The following is a 23,601-nucleotide window of genomic DNA, read 5'->3' on the forward strand; positions in this document are numbered from 1 at the left end:
GCTTAATTTCCACATCTCATTTTACATCTGCATGCATGTTTTTCCATGCATAAACCAATCAGTGCTTACTGTATTCTTGTTCTGATCTTCTTCTTATTTTGGTTTTTATTCTTGTTTCCCAATCAAACACTGCCTAAGAAGCTTCAACTTAGTACTTACAAACAACCTTCTTAAATGGAAAGAAAGTAATCTCTTTTCAATGGAAACTATCAGATAATTCAGAGTTCATAAGCCTGCAACATGGGTACAGTACATATCTAATTTAACCAAATTTGTCATTCCCTACTTGATTCTTTGAAGTAAACACAATTGGTTCTGTTCAATTAATAGGAATGTGACGTAAATCAAGGTTCATATAACCAGGGTCTATAAGGAAAGAGTGAGAATCTGACTCCAAAGTGGAGTTTTTGTCTGTAGAAGTAACCAACTATAGCAACACAACAAGATGGAGAAGTAACATGTAAGAATTATGAAGTGTATCGTCCCAAAAAAATACTTTATAAGAACAGTACAACTCAAATGCATCACATTTCTCTGCTGTATAAAAGATAATTGCATTTACTTATTCATTAAGCAACAGGCGGAACAAGCAGTTGGTACAAAAAAAAAAAAAAAAAAAAAAAAAAAAAAAAAAAGAAAAAGACTACAAATTTTTCAGTATCCTTCCAGTCCCAACTACTATACAGGAATATAACATTTTACCAGATTGCAAGAAGGACGAGAAGCTTTTTGGCAAGTCGAACCGAAAATCTCTTGATGTGAGCTTCACTTGTCGGCATTGATTCCGAAGATACGTACTTTGTGCATATGAGGAAACTTTGCAATAACTAGTACAATTACTGCAAGAGTGTTGAGAAATAACATGGGATGTTGATAGTCAGTTGTGTGCGAGGCTATCAAGTACCTGTAGAATAAGGAAAAAAAATTTGAGTGAAGTTTTCTTTTTGCTGATTTTGTGAATAAGTAGATATAGTTAGCAAATCATTCTTGGTGTGTAATAGCTTGAAAGCTGATTACACTGAGGAATGCAAGTAGACACTTATTCACCGAAGCATTCAAAGAAAAAAGCATACTCGATTTTGCATCTTTAGCACGAACATAGTAAAAGTACCGAGGGAAAAAAGATTTCAAAGGATTAGGCCAGTCATTCAGATTGAAACACTTCCATTTCTTGACGAGCTTCGCATCTGTAGCCTCCAATAGCAAGATTCTTTAGAAAATTTTGACATCTAAAAGGTGCAAACTTGTTATATGGTTGCTGAGTTTGGGCGGAATGAACACTCAAAGACGAAAATTGGAAGACCCTAGGTCTTTCCCAAGTCTAGTTAGTATGGTCTTCAGAAGTAAGATGATGCAACAATTGAAGGTATTAGGGCAAATCCATAGTCAAACAAGAGAAATTCATCCCTTGATGTAGTTATTTATAACCTTACAAGTAAATAAGACAACTAATTAATCTAAATTAATAACTAAAATATTATTATCTCAATTATACAAATAATCTAACTTATTCTCCTCATCAAGAGAACAGACTCGACCCTGATGGTCTCTCTTGCTCCCATGCGTGGAACATAACTTCTTCCGAGGTACAGGCTGTTGTTTTTGCTCTAATGTTTCTATGGCCACAATTTAGAGACTACGAAACAAAGATTCGAATGATTAGGTGAAGTAGTCATTTTAATGGTTTTTGTACAGTTTCGTGGGAGACAAAGTTAGAGAGGAACAATGGAATTTTCAACTATTCCAAAAGAAATCCAGAAGAGTTGTTGGAAGCTGTTTTTCTCTTCTCAAGACCAAATCCTTTTTGCCTTTTCTTCTTAAAAAGAAAAAACTACCACGAATCTGAAAACACATTGAGCCAAAAAAAATGCCAAGCATGGAAAAAACACCAAAAGATCTCTTTCCACAAACTAGCCGCGAGAAAAATCCACACGGAAGGACTGCCAAAAAAATTTTGAAATCCCAAGGGCAAAAACTTCATAGACGTCCTAGGCTTTAACCTCTTTAACCTCTTAAACCTCAAGGCCACAAACCCTTATAAAGGAAGAAAATGACTTTTTATCATCCAGCAAACTCTTTGAAGGGGAGAGGATATCTTCTCAAAAAAGGTTTAGTAAGGACTTAATAGCATCATCAGATAAACTTACCTTGCTCCAAAACAATTGGAAAATTAAATTCCATATCATCGCTACTACTGCTCACCAAAGATTCCTTTTGTTTTTTTTTTTTTTTTTTTTTTCTATGATGAACCACACTTTCATTGAGAAGTAATGACAGGGACACCGAACATCAAAACAAAAACCAAGCCCCCAGGAGAATCCCACTATAGGAAGGAACTCTAGTAAAGTACAATAAGACCAAAAGTATAATTACTGAAGTATTTGACACTAATGCCTAAAAAGAAACATAAAACCTAGCTAGGGATCATACATATTTTGGTGGGAAATACTCAAATAGAATGGGAGTCCGGCCAAATCCTATCATGATAACTCATTGAGCATAATTTGGCGAACCGTCCGCCATTTTTAAATCCTCCAGCCTCTTTGAGGATTTTTTGGTCTGTATTTTCATACATTGTAATGAAATTCGTTTCCTATCAAAGAAAGATCCAAATACACATTATGAGAAACAGGGCTTGAAGAAAAGTTCAAATTTTATCATCTTTATAAATTCAGTATGAAATTTTGTAATGTTTTTTGACTGGTTGGAAGCAGAGTAGGACAATCCAACGAGCATTAGAAGATGGTTTTTTTTTAAAAAAATTTTCTTTTGTTGTTGTTTGTGGGGGGGGGGGACATATGGGTGTGGAACCTCAATTCTTGGGTTGAGATCCTGAGCTATGCTCAAGTTGATAACAAACATTGAAAGAATGAAAGAACATGGATCTACATAATATATAACCAACCCCTAGCACACAATGAATTAAAATTAAGAAAACACTCAATTGTCCTGCCAACACCCTCTCAACAAGCAGAAAAGATTGTCAGCACATTATCAATATATGTATGCGTTAGCAATGTCAAACCAGTATAAAAGAACCATCATGAATCTGAAGCAACTTTAAGTATAAAATCTCAGAATAAAAGTTACTCGAATGGAACCAGTATAAAACAATTTTTTCTTTTTTGATATGAAACCAAACTTCCACTGAAAAAAACAGTATAAAATAATAAGAACCCATCAACATCGAAAATATAGAATACCCAGAAAAGCCTATTTGAGTACCATAACATATCATAGCTAAGGTAAAAAACAAATAATAGAAATAGGGACACATCGATCGATGGCTGGAAAACCATGAACTCGACTTTCATCAAAAGGGAAGAAGGCTTGCAACAGAAAAGTAACAGGATGACTGGATGTTAACCTACCCAGAACCAACTAGGTTAAAAAAAAATCTTCCAAATCGTGTTGATAGAAAAAGAATCATAACTTATTTTGGCAAAAAGATAAGAAATCATAATTAACAAAAGAATTATTAAAAGGACACAAGAAGCAGGCTCTAAATCAAGTCAGCTCCCATACCTCTAGAACCCTCTACAAAGGTTTTGAAATTTCTATTGTTTCTTTACATCCAAATTCTCCAAAGAAGATTTCAATGGCAAAAGTTCATAGAACCTTCCTTTTTTGTTTGAAATTTTGGCCAAACAAAATTGAGTAAGTCCTAGAAAAGTTGAAAGAGGAGGAGCACACCAATGAACAATGAATGTGTCCAAAAGGCACCACCGTAAAGATTCAAGTTAAGAGAAATGCAAGAAAAGATAATCTTGAGATTCCGAATCTCTAAGACTAAGAACAGTCAGCCGTTAAGTAAAGAATAGCAGTGACGGTTCCTTCTTTAAATAATGCTGTAGAACCAATGCCCTCAAGAGCAAGAATTCAAGGGAAGAATTTAATCTTCATTGGACTTCGGAGTGCCTTTTCAAAATAGCTCCCTCCGAAGAATTGTTTCTGTTATGAGATGTAGCATTAGCAGAGCCTAGATGTCACACCAAACTATCCTCTTGTTGGTTAAGAAAGAAACCTTCAAAATTTTTCTCATAGATCTCTCCATCTGAAGCTGGTCTAGTAAAATTGAAAAATTGGACACATCTCCTTGGGAAGGAAACAAAGGATAGAATCAAAGATAAGTACACTTCTTTTAATTACTTTTATGACCATTTTTTAGCGGGATTTCATAGATTAAAAAAAAAAAAAAGCAAAAAACAAAAAAACAAAAAAAACCTACAAAAGATGGAGGCAATCTAAAGAAACAACTTCCACTCAAGCAAAGTAATTCCTAATGAGTAATTAGGAAAAAACTTCATATATAAAATCCACAAGGAAACGGGAATATAGTGAAGTAGCGAGTTCTTGGTCTCTAATTGGAGTAGCCAATACAAGGCTTTTTTTTTTAGTTACTCCACTTTCGTGACATCCTAGGCACAGGAGTCGGATCAAGATTCAAAATCCGAATTCAGCACTTATTAGGTTTGACAATCCCCTACATCCTCTACAACCTGACTATATTATCTACTTGTCTTAAACTACTTCTAAGAGTGAAGGCTATCCTCACAAACCTACACAAGTCTTTTCAGCATCCTTTATCCTCACTCATATGCTTTTTAGGAATTTTCCTAGGAGGTCACTCAACATAGAATTGCTCCAAGCTAAGCTAGTTTAACTTTAGAGTTCCTATGATTGAGCCACCGAAGAGGGAAAGTGCACTTTCTTAGTATAGGTAGCAGCTATCAACTTTTTTAAGTCTTTCTTAAGCATGCTTTTAATCCTCAAGATCCCTCTCATTCATATATGGTCTCGGTTCATTCATGTACCCTTCCACAACTCGAGCATTACATTTTTTAATAAGCAGCAGAAAACCTTTCATTCCAAAATTCCAAGAAGAAAAGCTTCAGTTATATCTCATGAATATTTCAGAATTTTGCATATCTTATTGTTTAAATATCAATTTCAATTAAGATAAACAAAAAAAGTTCACTCATTTTTTTCCGGTATTGTTTTACTGTACTATATAATTAGGATTGCATTCCAATATTTTCATACTTTTTTTTTTTAACAAAAGATTTGTTTTCATCCATTATAAATTGAGATTTCATTGAAGATGTATATATAATTTTTTGCATAGTTTAAGATTTTAATTTCTTTTAGCTAAACAATAAAATGAATCATCAAAAGTTTGGCTAATGTCTAATTTTAAAATAAAACATAACCATTGTTGTTTTAAAATAACTAAGTTAAAAATAAAATAAAAATATTAATGCTATTTATTGGATGGTTTAACGAAAACCCCGATTGTTCTACCAGCTCTCTTTATAAGGTGATTTGGTAAAATTCCTATTCAATGAAAGTCACATTTTTTTCTATGGGGGCTTAGATGTTATAACACATTAGATGGACTTCAGAGATGTATGCCTTATATATCGTTTTCACCTTCTTGGTGTATTATGTGCTCCGCTCATTCTGAAGATTCGGGTCACCTTTTTTTCATTGTTCTTTTGCTTCTTGTTATTGGGCCGATATTCTTGATTCTTCTAGTTGGTCTTTGGCTTTCCGAACTCACCCTATGTTTTTCTTGACTATATGTATATATATATAATAAGAACAACAACTTTCATTGAGGAAAAATGAAAGAATACACGGGCCAACAAAAAACCAACCCACAAAAAGAGAACTCCCTCTACAAGGGAATCCAACTATACAAAATTATGTCTATAGGATAATTACAAAAGTTCTTCGAGATCAAAGCCCAATGAGACACATGAAAACAAACCAGAGACTAAATCTCCCTAGCATCCCTCTCAAACCCCCTAAAGACCCTACTATTCCTCTCGTCCCATAGGATCCAAATAATAGCACAAACGCTAGCAAGCCAGAGAAAATGCTCTCTCTCCCCAAATGGTGTATGGAGGAGGAACTCCTCGATCATATCTCTAACAACTTTGTGATGAACGCACATCAACCCAAATGTCTGGAAAAAATAATCCCAAACCAAGCTCGCAAACTCACAACACCAAATAATATGATCAAAGTCTTCCTCCACCTTCCGACAAAGAATACAGCATAAAGCCCAACGAAGGCATCTTCTTAACAAACCTATCCAACATACTAATACGATCGTGAAAAACTTGCCAAGTAAAGAATCTAATCTTTCTAGGGACCTTAATCCTCCACAACGATAAAAAGACCGACTCACCCAAAGGAGAAGGATTAACCAAACATTGGAAGAAAGACTTATAAGAAAAACCTTCCAAAGGAAACAAAAAATTTTATGGCCATCCTTTCCATGGAAACAAAAAGACTCTTTGGCTTGCTTTTAATCGAGTGTTTTCTTTTGGCGCCTTTGGCTTGAAAGGAATGGGCGTCACTTCCAAGATTCATCTTCCTCTTTTAATAGTTTTGTGGATTTGATTTTGTCTCATGCTTTGTATTGGTGTAAACGTTATAGGTCTTTTTCGTTTTATAGTTTTTCTTATTTAATTTTCCTTTGAATTTTTTTTTATGTAATTTCACCTTTGGGTGATTTGGAGTTTCTACTCCTTTATTTCATTCATCAATGAAATTGTTTCCTTCACCCACCCCACCACCCCCCCCCCCCCCCCCCCCCAAAAAAAAAAAAATGTGCTATCTTTAATGTGATTAAGTTCAAAATACTATTTTTGTTATTTTCAAAATCAAATATTTAAAAAAAAAAACTTCAAAACATGTTCTTTTTAAATAATAATTCCTTAAATTATAATATGACTTATTCTAAAATACACTTTTCTTATCTTAAAATCATAAAAGTATGTATATACTTTGAGCTATTATTAGTTTACTATAGATTAAAAAATAGGCTTAAAAGAAGAGATAAGATTGTTAGTTGTTATAAGTAATTTTAGTTTAAACTAAAAAAAAATTGTAGATGGCATGCGGAGGAAGTGAGAGAGATTTTTATCAATTACAAAAATGATGCAGTTCTATAATTTACATTACAATTTAAATAATAGTATCATATCTAAAAAATAAGAACATTTTTGCTCATAATTAGTAATAATAATGAGGAGCTTTATTCAAAAAAATGAATAATGACACATTTGTGAGTTAAGAAATTAAAAGACAATGCAAAAAAAACAAAAAGAAAAAAAAAAAAAAAGGAGAGAGAGAAGATAAAGAGATAGAGAGGGAGGTAGTGGGTGACACGAGGCTCATAATGGGAGGAGTCATGTAGTTGGTGTTAATAAGTCATGGAGCCTACAGTAGGAAGAGAGAGTTAATAAGTTGTGGGACCCACAAATGGGATTTAAGAACTCCTTGGGACCAAAGTAGCTCCACTTTCACCATCCACTTAGATTGGAAGGTGTTTTTGTGACCTTTCACCTCAGAGAGGGGACTTTTTGTTACCTTGCCCTTTAGGTTGTCCCTCTTTAGCCCATTTATGAACAAGGTTTCGTAACTAATTTTTGGTAAGATGCACCTCTGCCTTCCAATTGACTCTTGGGCTTTTCAGAGTGCCTTAAATATGATAGCAAGTTGAACATTGGCTCAAGTTAAGATAACTAGAGAGGGAAGGTGGTTCATAAGCGAAATAGTACAACCACTCAAGTACTATACTTCTCGTCCCTCATCTTTTTCCTTAATCATTTGATTCATTTGTCACTCTCGGTCCTTTCAATTTCTCCCTAAATTCATGTTCAATAGTTCTTTCAGATTACACTTCTAAACTTCGAATATATGTCATAACTAAGACTTACTACAATCCAACAAGTTAGATGTCTAGTTTCCAAGACTTACTAGGTTATAAGAAATTGTAACATTTATAAAGCCCTAGATTAGTGTTGGAGAACTGAATTGATTTTTTAAGGATTAAATCTGGAAGAAAATGTAACTAATGGGCAATAAGCAGATAAAGGCCAAACTCATGAGAATAATTGTTAAAATACTACCAACTTGAGCATAATTAACTGGTTAAGACATATATACCAATCAAAAGGTTAGAGGTTCAAATCTCAACCCCACTGAACTGTTAAAATACACAATCAAACAAAATGGAGCATAACTCACTTTGCTCGGTTCAACTTTGCTGGCCCAGTTTGATTTCAACTAAAGAGAACCAATCTACCCCCACTACCTCCTCTAATGAAAATATGAGGATATGCAAATGTCAAAGTATTCAAAATTTTGCAGCACCAGCCATCTTCTTATCAGTTATCACTATCCTCACAAAGTAATAGACAAGATTACAGATAAAGATAAGAATAGGAGATAGCAGAATAATTTTTTTCTAATGAAGTGAGATATGTTGTAATCGCAACGAGAGGACCAATTAGAAAATTATACAACAAATCTCACATATTGAAAAAAGAGATGGAGACCCTAAAATTCAGTCAAGAATTATTGCATTCGAAGCCTGTTAAGTTCAGTGTCTACCTAAGCCATAGCTCAAAAGTTTTCCAACAAGAAAATTTGTAAGCTTAGGAAATAATCCCTAGAATTACAAGCCTAGAGATTTTGAGTTCAATTCAAAAGGCCATTTAATCGATAGAATTATCCAACCAATCATTAGAAGACCTATAAAGATGAATGCTGAAAAAAATCACACGGCAATGTAGAATAGAACATGGAAAAACATTGACTGTCAAAGATATGCAAACTATGAGATGTCCTATAGACTACTCAAATTTAGGAGTTAAGTAAAATAAAAAAGCAAAAAAAAAAAACAAAAAACAAAAAACAAAAAAAAAAAACAAAACAAAACAAAAAACAAATAAAAGCAGTTTGAAATGTGATCTCAGAGTTAAATAGTACATAGGTTTACTCATATAATAAACAACTTACAGCACCACGGGAACAACAGTCAAGAATTTTCTGTTGCGCGTAAGCTGCTTTCCGTTATCAATCTGCTCCCACCACGTCAACCTGTTGTAGATACCCTGGTCTTCAGCAAATGGTGTCCCTTTCTTCCAATGGAAGAAGTGGTAAGTGACCTGAAGTAAAAGCCACGCTCCTTTCCATCATTTGTATAAAGACATAGAGCATATCAACTTCAAAGAATGGAGCAAAAGAAGGCTCCAATCATTCTAAGCCTGGCTCTCTTGAAAGGAGAGGGGCTCCAATCATTCTAAGCCTGGCTCTCTTGAAAGGAGAGGGGCTCCAATCATTCTAAGCCTGGCTCTCTTGAAAGGAGAGGCAATCAGACATTGAAGTAGGCATGTCCGAGCCAATAGTAAACAGAGTTCACTGCCTCTTAATCCAGAAAGATCCACATTTACACATAAAAAACATGTATGGCAATACATCAAACATAAAGCTGAAAAGCATATGATCTTTCCAAACATCTCTAATAGCATTTCTCCCATTTGGCTTCCGCAAACAATTTTAGTGCCATTAAACTAAACAACAGCCTAAGAGTATCAATAGCTCGAGGCTTGAAATGTAACAATCATGGAAAAAGGTTATGAAATCAAACATAATGGAATATTTATCTACCATACCCCTCTACACAATAATCCAAAGATGAACATCTGAAACAGTAGAAATCGAGCATAAGAAAGGAATCTCTTTCGTATCAAAATTACTTACATGCAAGTTCAATAAGCATATAATTATCAAAGCAAGCGTAAACAGGAAGCCGAAATCACAAAGCCACAACAGTCGGTTGTCTTTGTTTTTGTTTAGGCAAAATCAACCAAATAAAATCTCTCCGAGCATCCACGAAGAGATTAAATTGAAGGGGACTAAAGCAGCAGAAAATAATACAGAAACACCAAAACCAAGCCGCAGAATGAGGCAATAAATGAATTGCACAAGTCAACAACAATCTCACACCCAATGATGAAATAACAGGAAGGCAATAAAAACCCAGATCAAAAAAGACAGAAAAAAGGAAGAAATATGGATGGACATACAGCAAAATGAGATAGATTGACGACGGTCCAAGCCATGCCAGGAGAGCAGCCAAATACAGAGAGGACAAGAAGCCAAGCGAAGAAGAGAATGAGAATATAGGTTGTCCAAACACCGGGATACATAAACCATTCTGTGTTCCTATTCAGATCCGCCGGAGGTACAGCCTTGACATAGAGATTAGCCATCGACCCAGATTCTGATTTTGTAGGGAAACACTAATTCCAACCTTGTTCCTTTGGGATTTGACTGAGAAGAAAAATGATGAAATTTTGGAAACAGATTGCAGCTTTTTGATCGATCGCGTGCTCAGTAGTTCAAATATTAACAAACGAAACCCAGATAGCTTTTTCTAGGTATGGTTTTCTTTGTGGGGTTGGGCCAATGATCGAAAACACAGAGCTTAAAATTGGTAACAAAAGCTCTGATGATAATAATCAAATCAAACCACTCTAAACCACACTTATCCACCGCCCCAACTCATTAAATCAATTTTTAGGTCTAATTATGAGGTCTTACATTTTTCTTTTCTTTCTTTTTCTTTTTCTAAAATACTCCCTTTTCTATATAAATTTTCACCATTTTAATCCTTATACTCTCGTAAATCTCAAAATTAATTTATTTTATAATTTTTAATCAAATAATAACAACAATATTTTTTTTATTGAAAAATACAATATGTGAATATATTTCTATATTTTATAGAAGGATTGTTTTTAGATATTGAAAAATTAATCAATTTATCAATGTTATCCATATCTATTATTGATAGATATTGATATTTTATTATATTAATTTTATCCTTTAAAATAATTATTCAAATGCTAATAAATGATAATTAAGAAAATAGTAAAAATTAAATTTAAATACATTAATCAAAATGAGATTTTAATTTATTTTTTTTCTTTTAACCATTTATAGCATTAAATTAATAATCTATTTTGAAACAATCAACCTTATTAACCTTGCTGTCAATTTCAACCCTTTCATCTACCTATCTTATTTCATTTTTATTGATTAAAAAAGATCAGGCGCCGCTTAAATATTAATAATTAGAGTTATATAGTTGAATCAAAATTCTGGAAGGTTCAATTAAACCAATTAAAATAACTTTAATGAATAAAGGAATAGAGAACAAGAGGAGATTTGGTTTTTAATGGATGGAGAATCAATGGGCATGTTTATCTCAATCTAATAGTAATAATCAATGATAATTTAAAAAATAGACTCTATTAAATTACATTTGGTGTTGTTTACTTGTATTATGTAGTAATAATATATGGGGACCACGTCCATACCTGTAAATAGAAAATGCAAATCAATAGAAGAGTGGAGGGTGATTAATTCGATTGCATCTGAAAATGACGTCGTATCATTATCGTTACTGTTATGGTTATTGTCACCATATTATTATTGTTTCAAAGAAAAACCTATGAATTTTGAATTTTGGCACATTTACCGTTATCATTACCATTACGGTTATGGTTTGGCTCTCAGAGGTAAAGGTAACCATAACGGTAACGGTAAATTTGACAAAATTCATAATTTTAGGTAAACACGATAAAAAACAATCTAATTACATTTACGATGGTAATCTAGTACAACTAATCTATCAATGAAATTTCATTACGAGTATACCATTATGAATTGATAAACGTTCAACTTTTCTATTCAATTGTTGTGGGAGAGAATGGCTGCAACTTGTGAAGAGTTTACGTTTGAAATTAAAGAATTTAGGAAGCAAAAATGTGAATGAAAACATTTTTTTTGTTGAGTCAACATGTAAATTTGAGCATTTGATTTTTTAGTCAATAATATATGGCGAACTTAGTTGAAATATGCTCGAATTAGCTTAAATTTAAAATCGAAATCGCCTAACCAACCAATTTTATGGCATTTAATAATATCATAACAGCGTAGGAGTTTGTTTTGTTGGGAAAAAAAAAAGTGCTTATAAATGTATAAGCAAATTGCAAAGAAATGTTATAAATATATATATGCAAATTGCAAAGAATTCACATGAAGCTATTGAAAAGAAGGTTGAAAGGAGATTGATGGTTCATTGAGGTTCAAACAGTTCAATTAAAAGCAAAGGCATCTTCAAGAAGCCTCAAGTTGGCTAGCTCTGAACAGTGAAGACATAACAAGGTTTTCTTTTTATCATGATAATCCAGCAAGGCATTCTATGGCCTTTTTATTTTGTTGATATCCATATACTACATTTTCGAAAAACATACTAGAAGCACTTTTTTATCAACTACTTAAAATATCATATTAAAGTCAAATATACTTGACACTAATCAATCCAACTTTTAAAACAACGGGGACTAAATTCAAACTTTATTCAAACTATAAGAACCAAATTTACAACTTAACCCGTTTGAATTATAGTTAAAGCTTGCTATATTCAATATTTTAAATTTTTTTTGGGTTCAAATATCACGTCATCGTATCAAATCATGTGGAGCAGGTTACATGTGGTGCTATGTAATCAATGATAACCTATGAAAACTGATATAAACGGAAGAGAAAAGGCAAATAATATAACAGAAATTTAGAAAAGATGAATATTTATATACAGATTATAACAGTTGTCTTTTGAAGAAACTGGCTGTTCTTCGAGACTTTACTTCTCTAATCCATATTAGGATTGTCTAAAGACATGGTTTCCTTTTCTTTCTAAATAGACAATCATTCACTATTCTAACTTTTTAGATTCAATACAGAGAGAATCTCCAGCCATTTATGCTCTCCCTCTAGATCATCTTTCTGTTTTTCTCAGCAGCCCAAATAAAGAATAAAAAAAAAAAAAAACCATCATCTCTAAATTCTCTTGCTTCAGTATAGACCAAATCATATCTTCTATGCAAAACTGAACCAGTGTGAGTTTAGCATAGACTAATTCTCATGTCATTCAACTGAATTAAACAATGAGGGGTGAGGCAATCACAGTTGAAGAGTGAAAGTTTCCAGCTCTTAAGTCAATAAAATTCATTGTACAGAGTTGCAATGAATGCAGCATATGAATTAGAAACAATACAAAATGTAAGTTTTCAATAGATTAATCAGTGATAGACTTGGTAGATGTGCACGGTGTTCTCATCACTACCTATTACCAAATCTTGAAGTCTCATTAGTCTAGCTTTTTATTTCTGATTGTAAGATAGAATCACATGAATCAAACATTTTATCGCAATAACAAAAAACAAACCATCCAAGTCTAATGGAGACAAAGATATGTTAGTTGTGGATCTGTACATCCATTAGATGGACTTTGACAGTGATGTAGCTGACTAACTACCAAATATTAATGATCGGGCTAGTCCACACACCAATTTCATACACGTCAAATTAACAGTGTGCAACCACATGACATACCTATAACAAGGAAAGACGATGAGCAATTACGAATCGAGGATTGAACTGCAATGTCACTATTTTGTATACCTGGCATGGAATCAATTAATCTTTATGAAGCAGCTCCATGTCAACCAAAAAATGGATTTGAAATCATCTGGCCACAAGCACTTTTGAATCTTCATTTTTCTTGGTGGTGGTTGCTTCTTCTTCTTCTTCTTCTTCTTCTTCATCATCATCATCATCTTCTTCTTCTTCGCTGCTGAAAGACTCGAGATTAAGAGGCAAGTCTTCCACTGCCACCTTAATCACATCAGTTCGAACACCAATGTCAGTTGCGTATCTACTCATGCTGTACATTCCAGCAGTCATCACAGCCATGCCTACAGGACTTGGCATTAGCAACTTCAAAGGAGAGGAAAGAATGGCAGCCAAGGGAGCACCTATGACAGAAGAAGCTTGACCACTTCTTCCAACCCCAAGCCTGTCCACTATCAGAAGACCTGTTTTGCAGTATAGAGCAAAATCCTCACAGTTGTTTTGAAACACATTGTAGTTTCCAAATCCATTTTGAAGAAGATACATTGCTCGGTGAATAACCATATCAAATGCATCGGATGTTGCAGTGGTGCAAGTGCCACCCCTTACCCTGGAAAGAAAAACTGATGGGGGTACTCCATAATCAAAGCAGTAAAGAGATCCATTTCTCAGAAAGCAGTCCAGACAAGAAAGGACTACCCCACTGTTTGGTTGTCTAAATCCACAGTCAGGGAAAATTGGACAGGATGATGGATTGCTTGAACTTGAATCATAGAAATCAGGAGTGTCAGTGCTTGAATTCAAGTTTCTCTGAGGTCTAAAATGCACAACCTTGCTTCCCCCTACAAAGATGCCTGCATGGACAACATAGTGGAAGAAGATAGAAAATGAAAACTTTATGGTAGTGGTTATTTTAGAACGTAGTGTCATTTGAGAAGTAAGTTCCTGTCTAGTAATGTTTAGTCAATAGAATTGTAAGTAAAAATATGAATGGGGTTGCACACAAGTCAAATAATTGGACTTCTCAAAACCATCAATGGGGAAAAATTACATTTTGAAACAGATTGCTTCAAATGGAATATCAAATTTATAATATATGTGGTAATGAGTTCAATGAATTTTGAAAATTACTTCAGAAGAAGAAATCATTTCAGCAGGTGTACTACAGTTTTGAAAAATTCATTCTAACAAGTTAAAGTTTCAAAAGAAAAATTCTATTCATATAGACCTTATATAATCCAGAGTCCCAGACCACTACTCAGAGTGAACAAAATAAAGGAGGGTTCTACACTAGTTCAGAATAGCATAACTTAAGCAGAAATAATTTTATCAGATTCTGAAGATTCAAGAACAGTTGAGAAGCTACCAGGCAACAACCATTTGCTAAAAGATTAAAAACTTAACCTACATGGGCATGGGCCAAACAATATAGTTGGCAGATATGAAATGAAAGCCTAACTAATTAATAATCAACCACCGGAAAAGGAGACAAACCATGTAATTTAATTTAAGAAGAAAAGTCTAACCAAAGTATCCTTCAAAATTTCTGTCAACATCTAATTATAGTGATCCAAGAGAATTCTAGGTTGTTAAGGAAAAAATGAAAATCATTCAGCACCAAAACAAAATTAAGATACTTAACAAAGCAAGGGTTACAAAAATGCACACGACACTATTCAAATGAAGGTGCTTGAGGGACATCAATTAACAAAGATTAGGAGAAAACTGCAAATGTGCATGATTCCTGCTTCAGAGCTAAATCGTTTATGATCATTAATTGAATAACAAAGATCTCTCTCTCTCTCTCTCTCTCTCTCTCTCTCTCTCTAAAAAAGAATTCAAGGCGGATTAGATGTGGAATTCTATGGTCCCTATTCTATTTCAAAAAATTTAAACAATCAGCTTTTGATCTAATGACTCATAATGTAGAAAGTATTAACAAGCAGAAATTTGCAAGAGCAGAGAAGGCAATCTAATGAAAAAAAAATCTTGAAATGGGATCCCTATAAAGCATTCTGACGAAACACACTTATAGGGGACTTCCGGTAACCAACAGAAAAAATGTACTTACAGTGAAACAAAACTCAGTCAATATACACCAGCAATATAGTAAGCTGGAACAAAAAATGCTGAACTATGAAAAACACAAAATCTGATCAATTCCCAGAAATCCATAATCAAGCGCAAGGGCGAACACAAATCCGAGAGCAAAATCAGCTAGAGCAAAAGATACCCAGAGACAGAAATGAGCAGATAGATTCAGAGCGTTTTCCTCACAAGAATCTCAAAATCCAGTGGGGGGGAGAGAAATATAAAGAGAAGTACCATGATGGGAGTAAGCGAAAACAGCTCTGTAAGTGTAAATGTGGTCGCCTGGTTTGATTTCACTTCTCTCCACTCGATTACTGATCAAACCCATTTGCTAGCTTCGTCTGCTCCCTCTGTTTTCTAGGTCTACTTCTTCTTCATCCAACCGCCAGTGTCGTCAATGGGAACAAATCTCCACTACCCCACCACAGTCACTGGCTCACTGAGACGACGACCGACTGAAATTATGGCTTTTTCTTTTTAGAAAAGAAGGAAAAAGGAAAAACAAAGCGGAAGAAGCCAAATGGGTGGGTTGTGGTGTGTGGCGATCAATGGTTGGGTGGTGCGAGAATCAGCTCAACAAACCCATCCACTCAAATTTCTCTTCTGGGTCTCTCTTTTTCTTCAGGATTTGCTTTAAAAAGGCATCATCATGATCCCAATGAAATGATGATAGAATTGCTTCGATGTCCCATATCTCTATATATATTTCTTCTCTTTTCTCGACCTCATTTCTCTCAACAAATCAATACTTACACGACCTAATCCAACCAAACGAGACGAAAAGCACACTTTTCTAAAGAAAAAAAAAAAAGATCATAGAACGAAAAGATTTATTGTTTGGGTTACAAAATTGGTTGTTGAAATGGAACATAAAAATGGGAATCTTATGTTCTTTGGATTCCTTGCCATTCTTTGAAGTTATGCCTTGGCTGCTTTGACGCATTTTGTTATTCATATTCTTTTCCACCATCACAAAATTCAATATCCTATTATTTAATTGAATTCTCTTTTCTTTTTAACCAGAAAATTGAAATGTTTAATTGAATTCGTTGACTTGAGAATTGCTATATCCCCTCATCACGCTATAAAATAAATTTTATGCCTACGTTGAAAGTTTTCAATCCATTTCTTTCTGGATAATCCTTTCTATCAACTTTTTTTTTTTTGTTTCATCTTAAAAATACTCAATTATTTTATTAAAATAGTAATATCAGATGTGATGTGTCGTAAATATTTTTAACTAACCCTTGTAGCAGTAATCACATAAAATGAATTTGTGGTGTTAACTTGGAGTGCGATGTTTAAGTTTCAATCTTCATTTAACTCATGACACACCATTTCAAATCTTAATTTTTATCCAAACCTTTAAATTTTATTTATACTCTAAATATAGTTTTGAATAAATGTACGAAATGTGGAGGGTGGTGCAACCTTTGAAATAAATAATGTATTTTTGAAACAAAGGTTTGCTTATAGGTATTTTTTTGTAATTTAACTTAAAATGTCTTGACAAGCTAACTTTTGAAACCGTAAATATTGATTCACCTACTATCTTTATGGGTTGTTTGATTGGAGGGAAAAGAGTGGGAAAAGAAATGGACTTACAAAGCTCATGTTTGGTTGGTGGACTTTGTTTATTTATTTTGGAAAAGGTATTTCCTAGGCATCTTTTAGCCACACAAGTGAAGGAATTACATACCCATTGAGAAGTGTGGTTTTCACTTTTCTTCTCCTTCCTACCCTATGCCCTTTGATTAATTTCACTTGTTTTTTCAATTGAGGATTTGATCATCCATATATCTCCTTGGACTTTGCTGAATTTTCCGAATGGCTATGTTATACATGGACAATTATGGATATATATATATATATATATTTTGGTGTCCTTATCAAATGACGTGTACTCCTGTATTCTTGTTTGTAACTACGAANTATATATATATATATATTTGTGCCCTTATCAAATGACGTGTCCTCCTTATTTTGAGCTAGCATGTTAGTGCTTGCTAATATCTTCATTTTGAATGAATGTTGCACTGTACTCTTGTTTGTAACTACGAATATTGACATAATAAAAATGCTTATTTTGTCTACGTTTAGTATTTATACTTTGATATTGGTTATATTTGATTTTTGAAATAAAATATAGTACAGCTGCTTAAGGTTGTTTTTAATAATTGCATAATAAAAATAAAAACTGCACAAATTAATTATTTAAAATCAATTAAGGCAAGTTTTTTTTATAAGTTATATGCTTTATAATTGCACAAAATTTTAAAAGTGATCACACAATTTAAACAAAAATAACATTTACTTGGGTGATCTAATAATATTCTCATGCAACACAAAACACATGTATTACTTATTCCTAGGAAAAGTTGATAACATTTCCTACACAACCAAACATAGTTATCTTTAATTCCCACACATACTGTAACAACCCAACTTTCTAAGACTACTAAAAAGGGATCGCTACTACATGCATGCATAAATATTCTCATTGAAGAAAATAAAGTAAATTAAAGAAAATAATCATAATCTTGAACTGCATTAAGTATATAAGAAAATGTTATGACATATCTCAAAATCTTAAATCGTTCAACTCGGGCATCTTTTTTAACAAGAAACAAATTATATAAAAAGAATTAAATTAAATTATAATAAAACCATGAATAAAATAAAAGAAAAAAAAACATGCGAAATTATAAAGGGTCAAATGCGGAAGCAAATTTTGGTTCCTTTGACACTGTCACGGATTCCTCTTGTCAGTCGCCTGAGTGTCCTTACCCTTACTTGAAAAAAAATAAAGATAAAGGTTGAGTATAAAATACTCGTGATCTCATTACTGGATCAGACTATGCATCCACGTGCAAAGAAAGAATAGCTCGTGGTTCATACAGCTACATCGATTTTTTATGATGAAATGAAAACCAAAAGACATACTATCTTGGCTTGAAACGCATGTCTAGCGGCCCGTAGGCACACCGTCAAACATGATAATAATATGAACGTGAACCCGTCGATCCACGCATGTCTAGCGGCCGTAGGCACACCGTCAAACATAATAATAACATGAACGTGAACCAATCGACTCACGCATGTCTAGCGGTCCGTAGGCACACCGTCAAACATGATAATAACATGAACGTTAACCTGTCGGTTCACGCATGTCTAGCGGCCTGTAGGCACACCGTCAAAACATGAAACATGAAAATAAAAGTAACATGAACGTAAACCTGTCGGCTCATGCATGTCTAGCGGCCCGTAGGCACACTGTCAAACATGATAATAACATGAACGTTAACATGTCGGTTCACGCATGTCTAGCGGCCCGTAGGCACACCGTCAAACATAATAATAACATGCGTCAAGGCGACACAATAAACCGCTCTGCTAGTCTATTCATGCATCAAATACATAATATCATTACTGATTAGAAATTTTAACATGCTCATAATACTTGTAACTGGCATGCAACTAGCAAAACATAATGTCAAACAAATTCATGCTCCAGATCTAGGTCGCCTGGCACGAAAGCACCGGTAATAGTATCACTTACCTCAACTTGGTCTCAAAAGTTTGCACAAATAACTCCTTAATAGCCCTTGGATAAAACTCAAATCAACCCTAAGACATAATCACAAGTTTAATATAGCAACTATGGCCTAGGAAGTGAGTCAAAATTAAGTAAATCCTTGGGGTCCAAGTCCGAAGGATAACCAACCAACTTACACAAAACTTACCCAAACTAAAACTCTTCGATGAAAAGAATGGTCTTTTCTTTGATAGCAACACCCCGAAATCTTCAAAAAAAAATCTAAATCCTTAAAGTCGACACAATGAGTAACAACTAAAATTGTTTCCAACACCAAGAGACACTTAAAAAAAACTCAAACACCAACCTTGGCCAAAATAATCCAATTTTTACTCAATCTAAAAAAAAAAAAAACAGTGACGGCGAACGGTGAATGTAAAAGTCCACCAATTCTGCGAAAGCGAGGATCGATCTCAAATCCCAATTTTTACAGAACCGGTGAGGTGATGGCGGTGGCTAGGGTTGGAAGGAAAAAAAGAAGAAGAAAAAAAAAGGTTTTCACTTAAAAAAAAAACAAATTTCTTAATTATCTCCCAAAATATATATGCTAATATATATATATATATATATTCCTTTTCCTTATAAAAAAAATTAATAAACACATTTAATTATCTCCATAGATAATCAAATCTCTCAAATACAAGCCAAAATAAAACGCAATTAATTCTAAATAATTAAATCATATTTTAGCTTAGCCAAAAACATAAATCTCATATAATTTATCCAAGTAACCAACATTTAAAAGAAAAAAAAAAACTTATTTACAAAATAAAGTAAGATGTTACATTCTACCCCCTTAAGAAACTTTCGTCCTCGAAAGTTCTAACCCTGAAAAAGCTCGGGATAATGCATCCTCATGTCATCCTCGCACTCCCATGTGGCTTCCTCGAACTGGTGATTCTGCCAAAGAACCTTCACCAAAGCCATCTCCTTGTTGCGCAAAACTTTCACTTCCCTGGCCAGGATTCGAATGGGCTTTTCCTCGTAGCTCAGGTTCTCATTTAAATGCAAGGGTTCTTAATCCACAACATGAGATGAGTCTGCTACGTACTTCCTCAACATGGAAACATGAAAAACATTGTGAACTACAGAAAAAGATGGGGGCAAGGCCAGCCGGTAAGCTACAGGGCCAACCCGCTCCAAGATCTCAAATGGCCCGATGAAACGAGGGTTCAACTTACACTTCATGCCAAACCTCAACACTCCTATCATAGGTGTATTTTCACTTTCAGAACACACCTTTCCAACCTACCCAACCCAAGGTCCTTACACCTTATACATCCGTAAACTCTTCTGCCTGCTATTGAGCGTCCAACATTCGGGCCCCAATCTTCTGATTGCTCGCTATTGTGGTTTGTAGCTAACTCCAGGTCCTTAGTTAATTTCCGCTCACACAACTTCACCCCAACATACGAGGGTGACCTACAACTCTTCCGATAAAGAAGGTGCCTCAACGGTGGCATACCAAATGTTACCTTGATAACTATTATGTAAGGCAAACTCTATCAAATGTAGGTGAAGCAAGTCCAATCCCTGCAAACTCTAGATGCAACAAGACGTAACATATCCTCCAGTTGTCTGGTTTAAACACTCAGTTGACGTCAGTTTGTGGGTGAAAAACCGTACTGAAATCCAAACGTATACCCAATGCTGCCTGAAGGCTCTTCCAAAAGCTAGAGGTAAATCGAGGTTCCCTATCAGACATGATGGACACTAGTACCCCGTGAAATCTTACCACTTCTTTCATATACAACTGGGTCCCTGGAATAAAATGTGCCATCTTGGTGAGTCTGTTTACTATAACCCAAATTACTGTAAAACCCTTCGCCGTTCATGGCAAACCTACAATGAAGTCCATCGAGACATGCTCCCACTTCCATTTCGGTACGCTTAAAGGTTGCAACAAACCTGTTGGCTTTTGTCTTAGGGCCTTTACGTGTTGACACACCAAGCACTTACTGACAAACTCTGCTATCTCCACTTTCATGTTATTCCACCAGCAGCAACGTTTTAGGTCCTGGTACATTTTAGTACTGCCAGGATGTATTGAAAATAGGGAGTTATGAGCTTCCCATAACAGATTATTCTTGAGGTCACTATTTTCTGGTACACATAAACGTCTTCGAAAAGTAAAACCATTATTTGCTGACAAGGAGAACTCACCACCCTGTTCTGTCTTCACCTGTTGCGCTACTTCAATTAATTAAGGATCACTGTGTTGAGCAACAATGATCCTCTGCCTTAAACTTGGTTATACCGATAATTGTGCTAACTGCGCAGACACCTCCCCTACCACTACTACTATCTTAGCCCGCTCAAGGTCCTTACATAAACGACTCTGTCTGGTGATAAGGACTGTTGAATGGGCTACCTTCCTACTTAGAACATCCACTACTACATTTGCCTTTCCTGGATGGTATAGAATCTCGCAATCATAATCCTTCACTAGCTTCAACCACTTACGCCGCCTCATGTTTAACTCCTTCTGAGTGAAGAAATATTTTAAACTCTTGTGATCGGTGAAAATCTGTATCTTCTCGCCATACAAGTAGTGCCTCCAGATTTTTAAAGCGAAAACAATAGCTACCAACTCCAAATCATGTGTGGGATAATTTAGTTCATGGTTTTTTAGCTGGAGAGAGGCATAAGCAACTACCTTACCTTACTGCATCAACACGCACCCCAACCCTCTCTTGGAGACGTCACTATAGATAACAAAACCACCCGTTCTATTTGGTATGGTGAGAACTGTGGCAGTAACCAACCTTTGCTTGAGATCTTGGAAACTATCCCCACAAGCCTTACTCCAAATAAAAGAAGCTCATTTTCTAGTCGACCAGATCAGAGAGGTGGCTATACGGGAAAAGTCCTTCACAAAACGACGATAATAACCCGCCAACCCCAAGAAACTACGTACCTCTCCGACTGTGGTAGGACGAGACCAACTTGTGACTACCTCGATCTTTGCAGGATCAATAGATACACCTTCCTTGGACACCACATGCCCTAGAAAGGACACCTGCTTTAACCAGAACTCGCATTTGGAAAACTTAGCATATAACTATTGCACCCTCAAAGTCTCTAGAACCTTTCGTAAATGTTCCTCGTGCTCCGCCTCTATCTTGGAGTAAACCAAAATGTCATCTATGAAGACTATCATGAAGGTGTTAAGAAATTCCTTAAACACCCTATTCATCAGGTCCATGAATACTGCAAGAGCGTTCGTCAACCCAAATGACATCACGACGAACTCATAATGCCCATACCTCGAACGACAAGCTGTCTTAGGAATATCACTGTCCTTTATCCTCAACTGATGATACCCCGACCGAAGATCAATCTTAGAAAATACTGTAGCTCCCTACAACTGATCAAACAAGTCATCAATCCTGGGAAGCGGATACTTGTTTTTTATAGTCACCTTGTTTAATTCCCTGTAGTCAATGCAGAGCCGTAATGACCCATCTTTCTTTTTTACAAACAGCACCGGTGCACCCTAAAGGGACACACTAGGCGTATGAAACCCTTAATTCCAACAACTCTTGCAATTGAACTTTGAGTTCCTTCAGTTCTGCTAGTGGCCATTTTGTACCGGAGCTTTTTGAGATAGAGAGATGTGCCTAGCTCCAACTCGATAGCAAAGTTATCTTATCGATGCGGGACAGACCTAGGAGTTCTTCGTGGAAAGACATCCGGGTAGTCACGTACTACTGGCTACCAAAGTCAAGGAGACCTCAGGCTTATCAGTGTCGACGACACTAGCTAAGATACTCCAGGTACCCTGGTTAAGCAACCTCTGAGCTTTCATCGAGAAGATCACTTTGGGCAGGGACACGGTCCCCGCCCCTTTAAATTTAAAACTGGGCTCCTGTGGGAAGGTTAAAGATTCACCTCCTTCGCGAGAGAGTCTATACTGGTATGTTAGAAGCTAGCCAAGTCCATGCACAAAATCACATCAAAATCCCGCATTTCCAACAGACTACTAAAAGTCACATTCCCAGGTATGACTCGCTACTTCAATCTGACATGCTTTATCTTCTCCTGTGTTAAAATAATTTTCTCCAGACAGAGTGGAAACCGACAACACATAGTGTAAAGGCTCTAGTTCTAACATGACATGGCTTAACAAAACAACGACGATATAAACGATAGGATGAACCCAAATCACAACAATACTAGCGCAAAATGCTCCAAGATTGGGAGCGTACCTGTCACACAGTGCCTGCTTTCTCGAACTCTTGCCGGATGGTAGAGTCAACCTTGTTGATGCTAAGGCCTACCTGAACTCCTCTGTTCATTGCCTAACAACTGGTTCCCAAACCGAACGTGCCTCTAGCAGGACATCTATTCTATCGAGTTGCCCCTCTGTTGTAATGAAAACAAATTCCGATGCCTGCCAAACATCGACCCCAGTGACGTCTTCTACACACACCAATCACATTCTCTCCACCATTACCCGCCTCGGCAGCCTGCTGCCTAAAATGTCAAAGCGGTTTGTTGAACCTTGAACCTTCTGATGGGGGTGAAGCTCAAAAGCCTTTTGATCTTTTCCTCTTTTTACCTGAGGAAAGTCCCGCCCCGAATGCTCGTGGAAAACTCATCTCCTGACTATGGGTCCACCTCGGCTACTGTGAAGG

At 35.4% G+C, this 23,601-nt stretch overlaps 2 protein-coding genes across 2 annotated transcripts; both read right to left on the minus strand.

The window, feature by feature from the left end:
- Positions 1-600: 600 nt before the first annotated feature.
- Positions 601-10,320, minus strand: LOC120067945 (ORM1-like protein 3). The gene is made up of 3 exons (XM_039019596.1): positions 9,885-10,320; positions 8,815-8,963; positions 601-904 (listed from the first exon to the last, which is right to left on the minus strand). Exons 1-3 carry the CDS (start codon positions 10,068-10,070, stop codon positions 766-768), a joined length of 474 nt encoding a protein of 157 aa, XP_038875524.1. The 5' UTR covers positions 10,071-10,320; the 3' UTR covers positions 601-765.
- Positions 10,321-12,994: 2,674 nt separating this feature from the next.
- On the minus strand, positions 12,995-16,331 carry LOC120091552. The gene is made up of 2 exons (XM_039049646.1): positions 15,604-16,331; positions 12,995-14,132 (listed from the first exon to the last, which is right to left on the minus strand). The coding sequence occupies exons 1-2, from the start codon at positions 15,695-15,697 to the stop codon at positions 13,393-13,395; spliced, it is 834 nt and encodes a 277-aa protein (XP_038905574.1). The 5' UTR covers positions 15,698-16,331; the 3' UTR covers positions 12,995-13,392.
- Positions 16,332-23,601: the final 7,270 nt, after the last annotated feature.

Source organism: Benincasa hispida, chromosome 1, assembly GCF_009727055.1.
Source record: "Benincasa hispida cultivar B227 chromosome 1, ASM972705v1, whole genome shotgun sequence".
NCBI classification, from domain to species: Eukaryota; Viridiplantae; Streptophyta; class Magnoliopsida; order Cucurbitales; family Cucurbitaceae; genus Benincasa; species Benincasa hispida.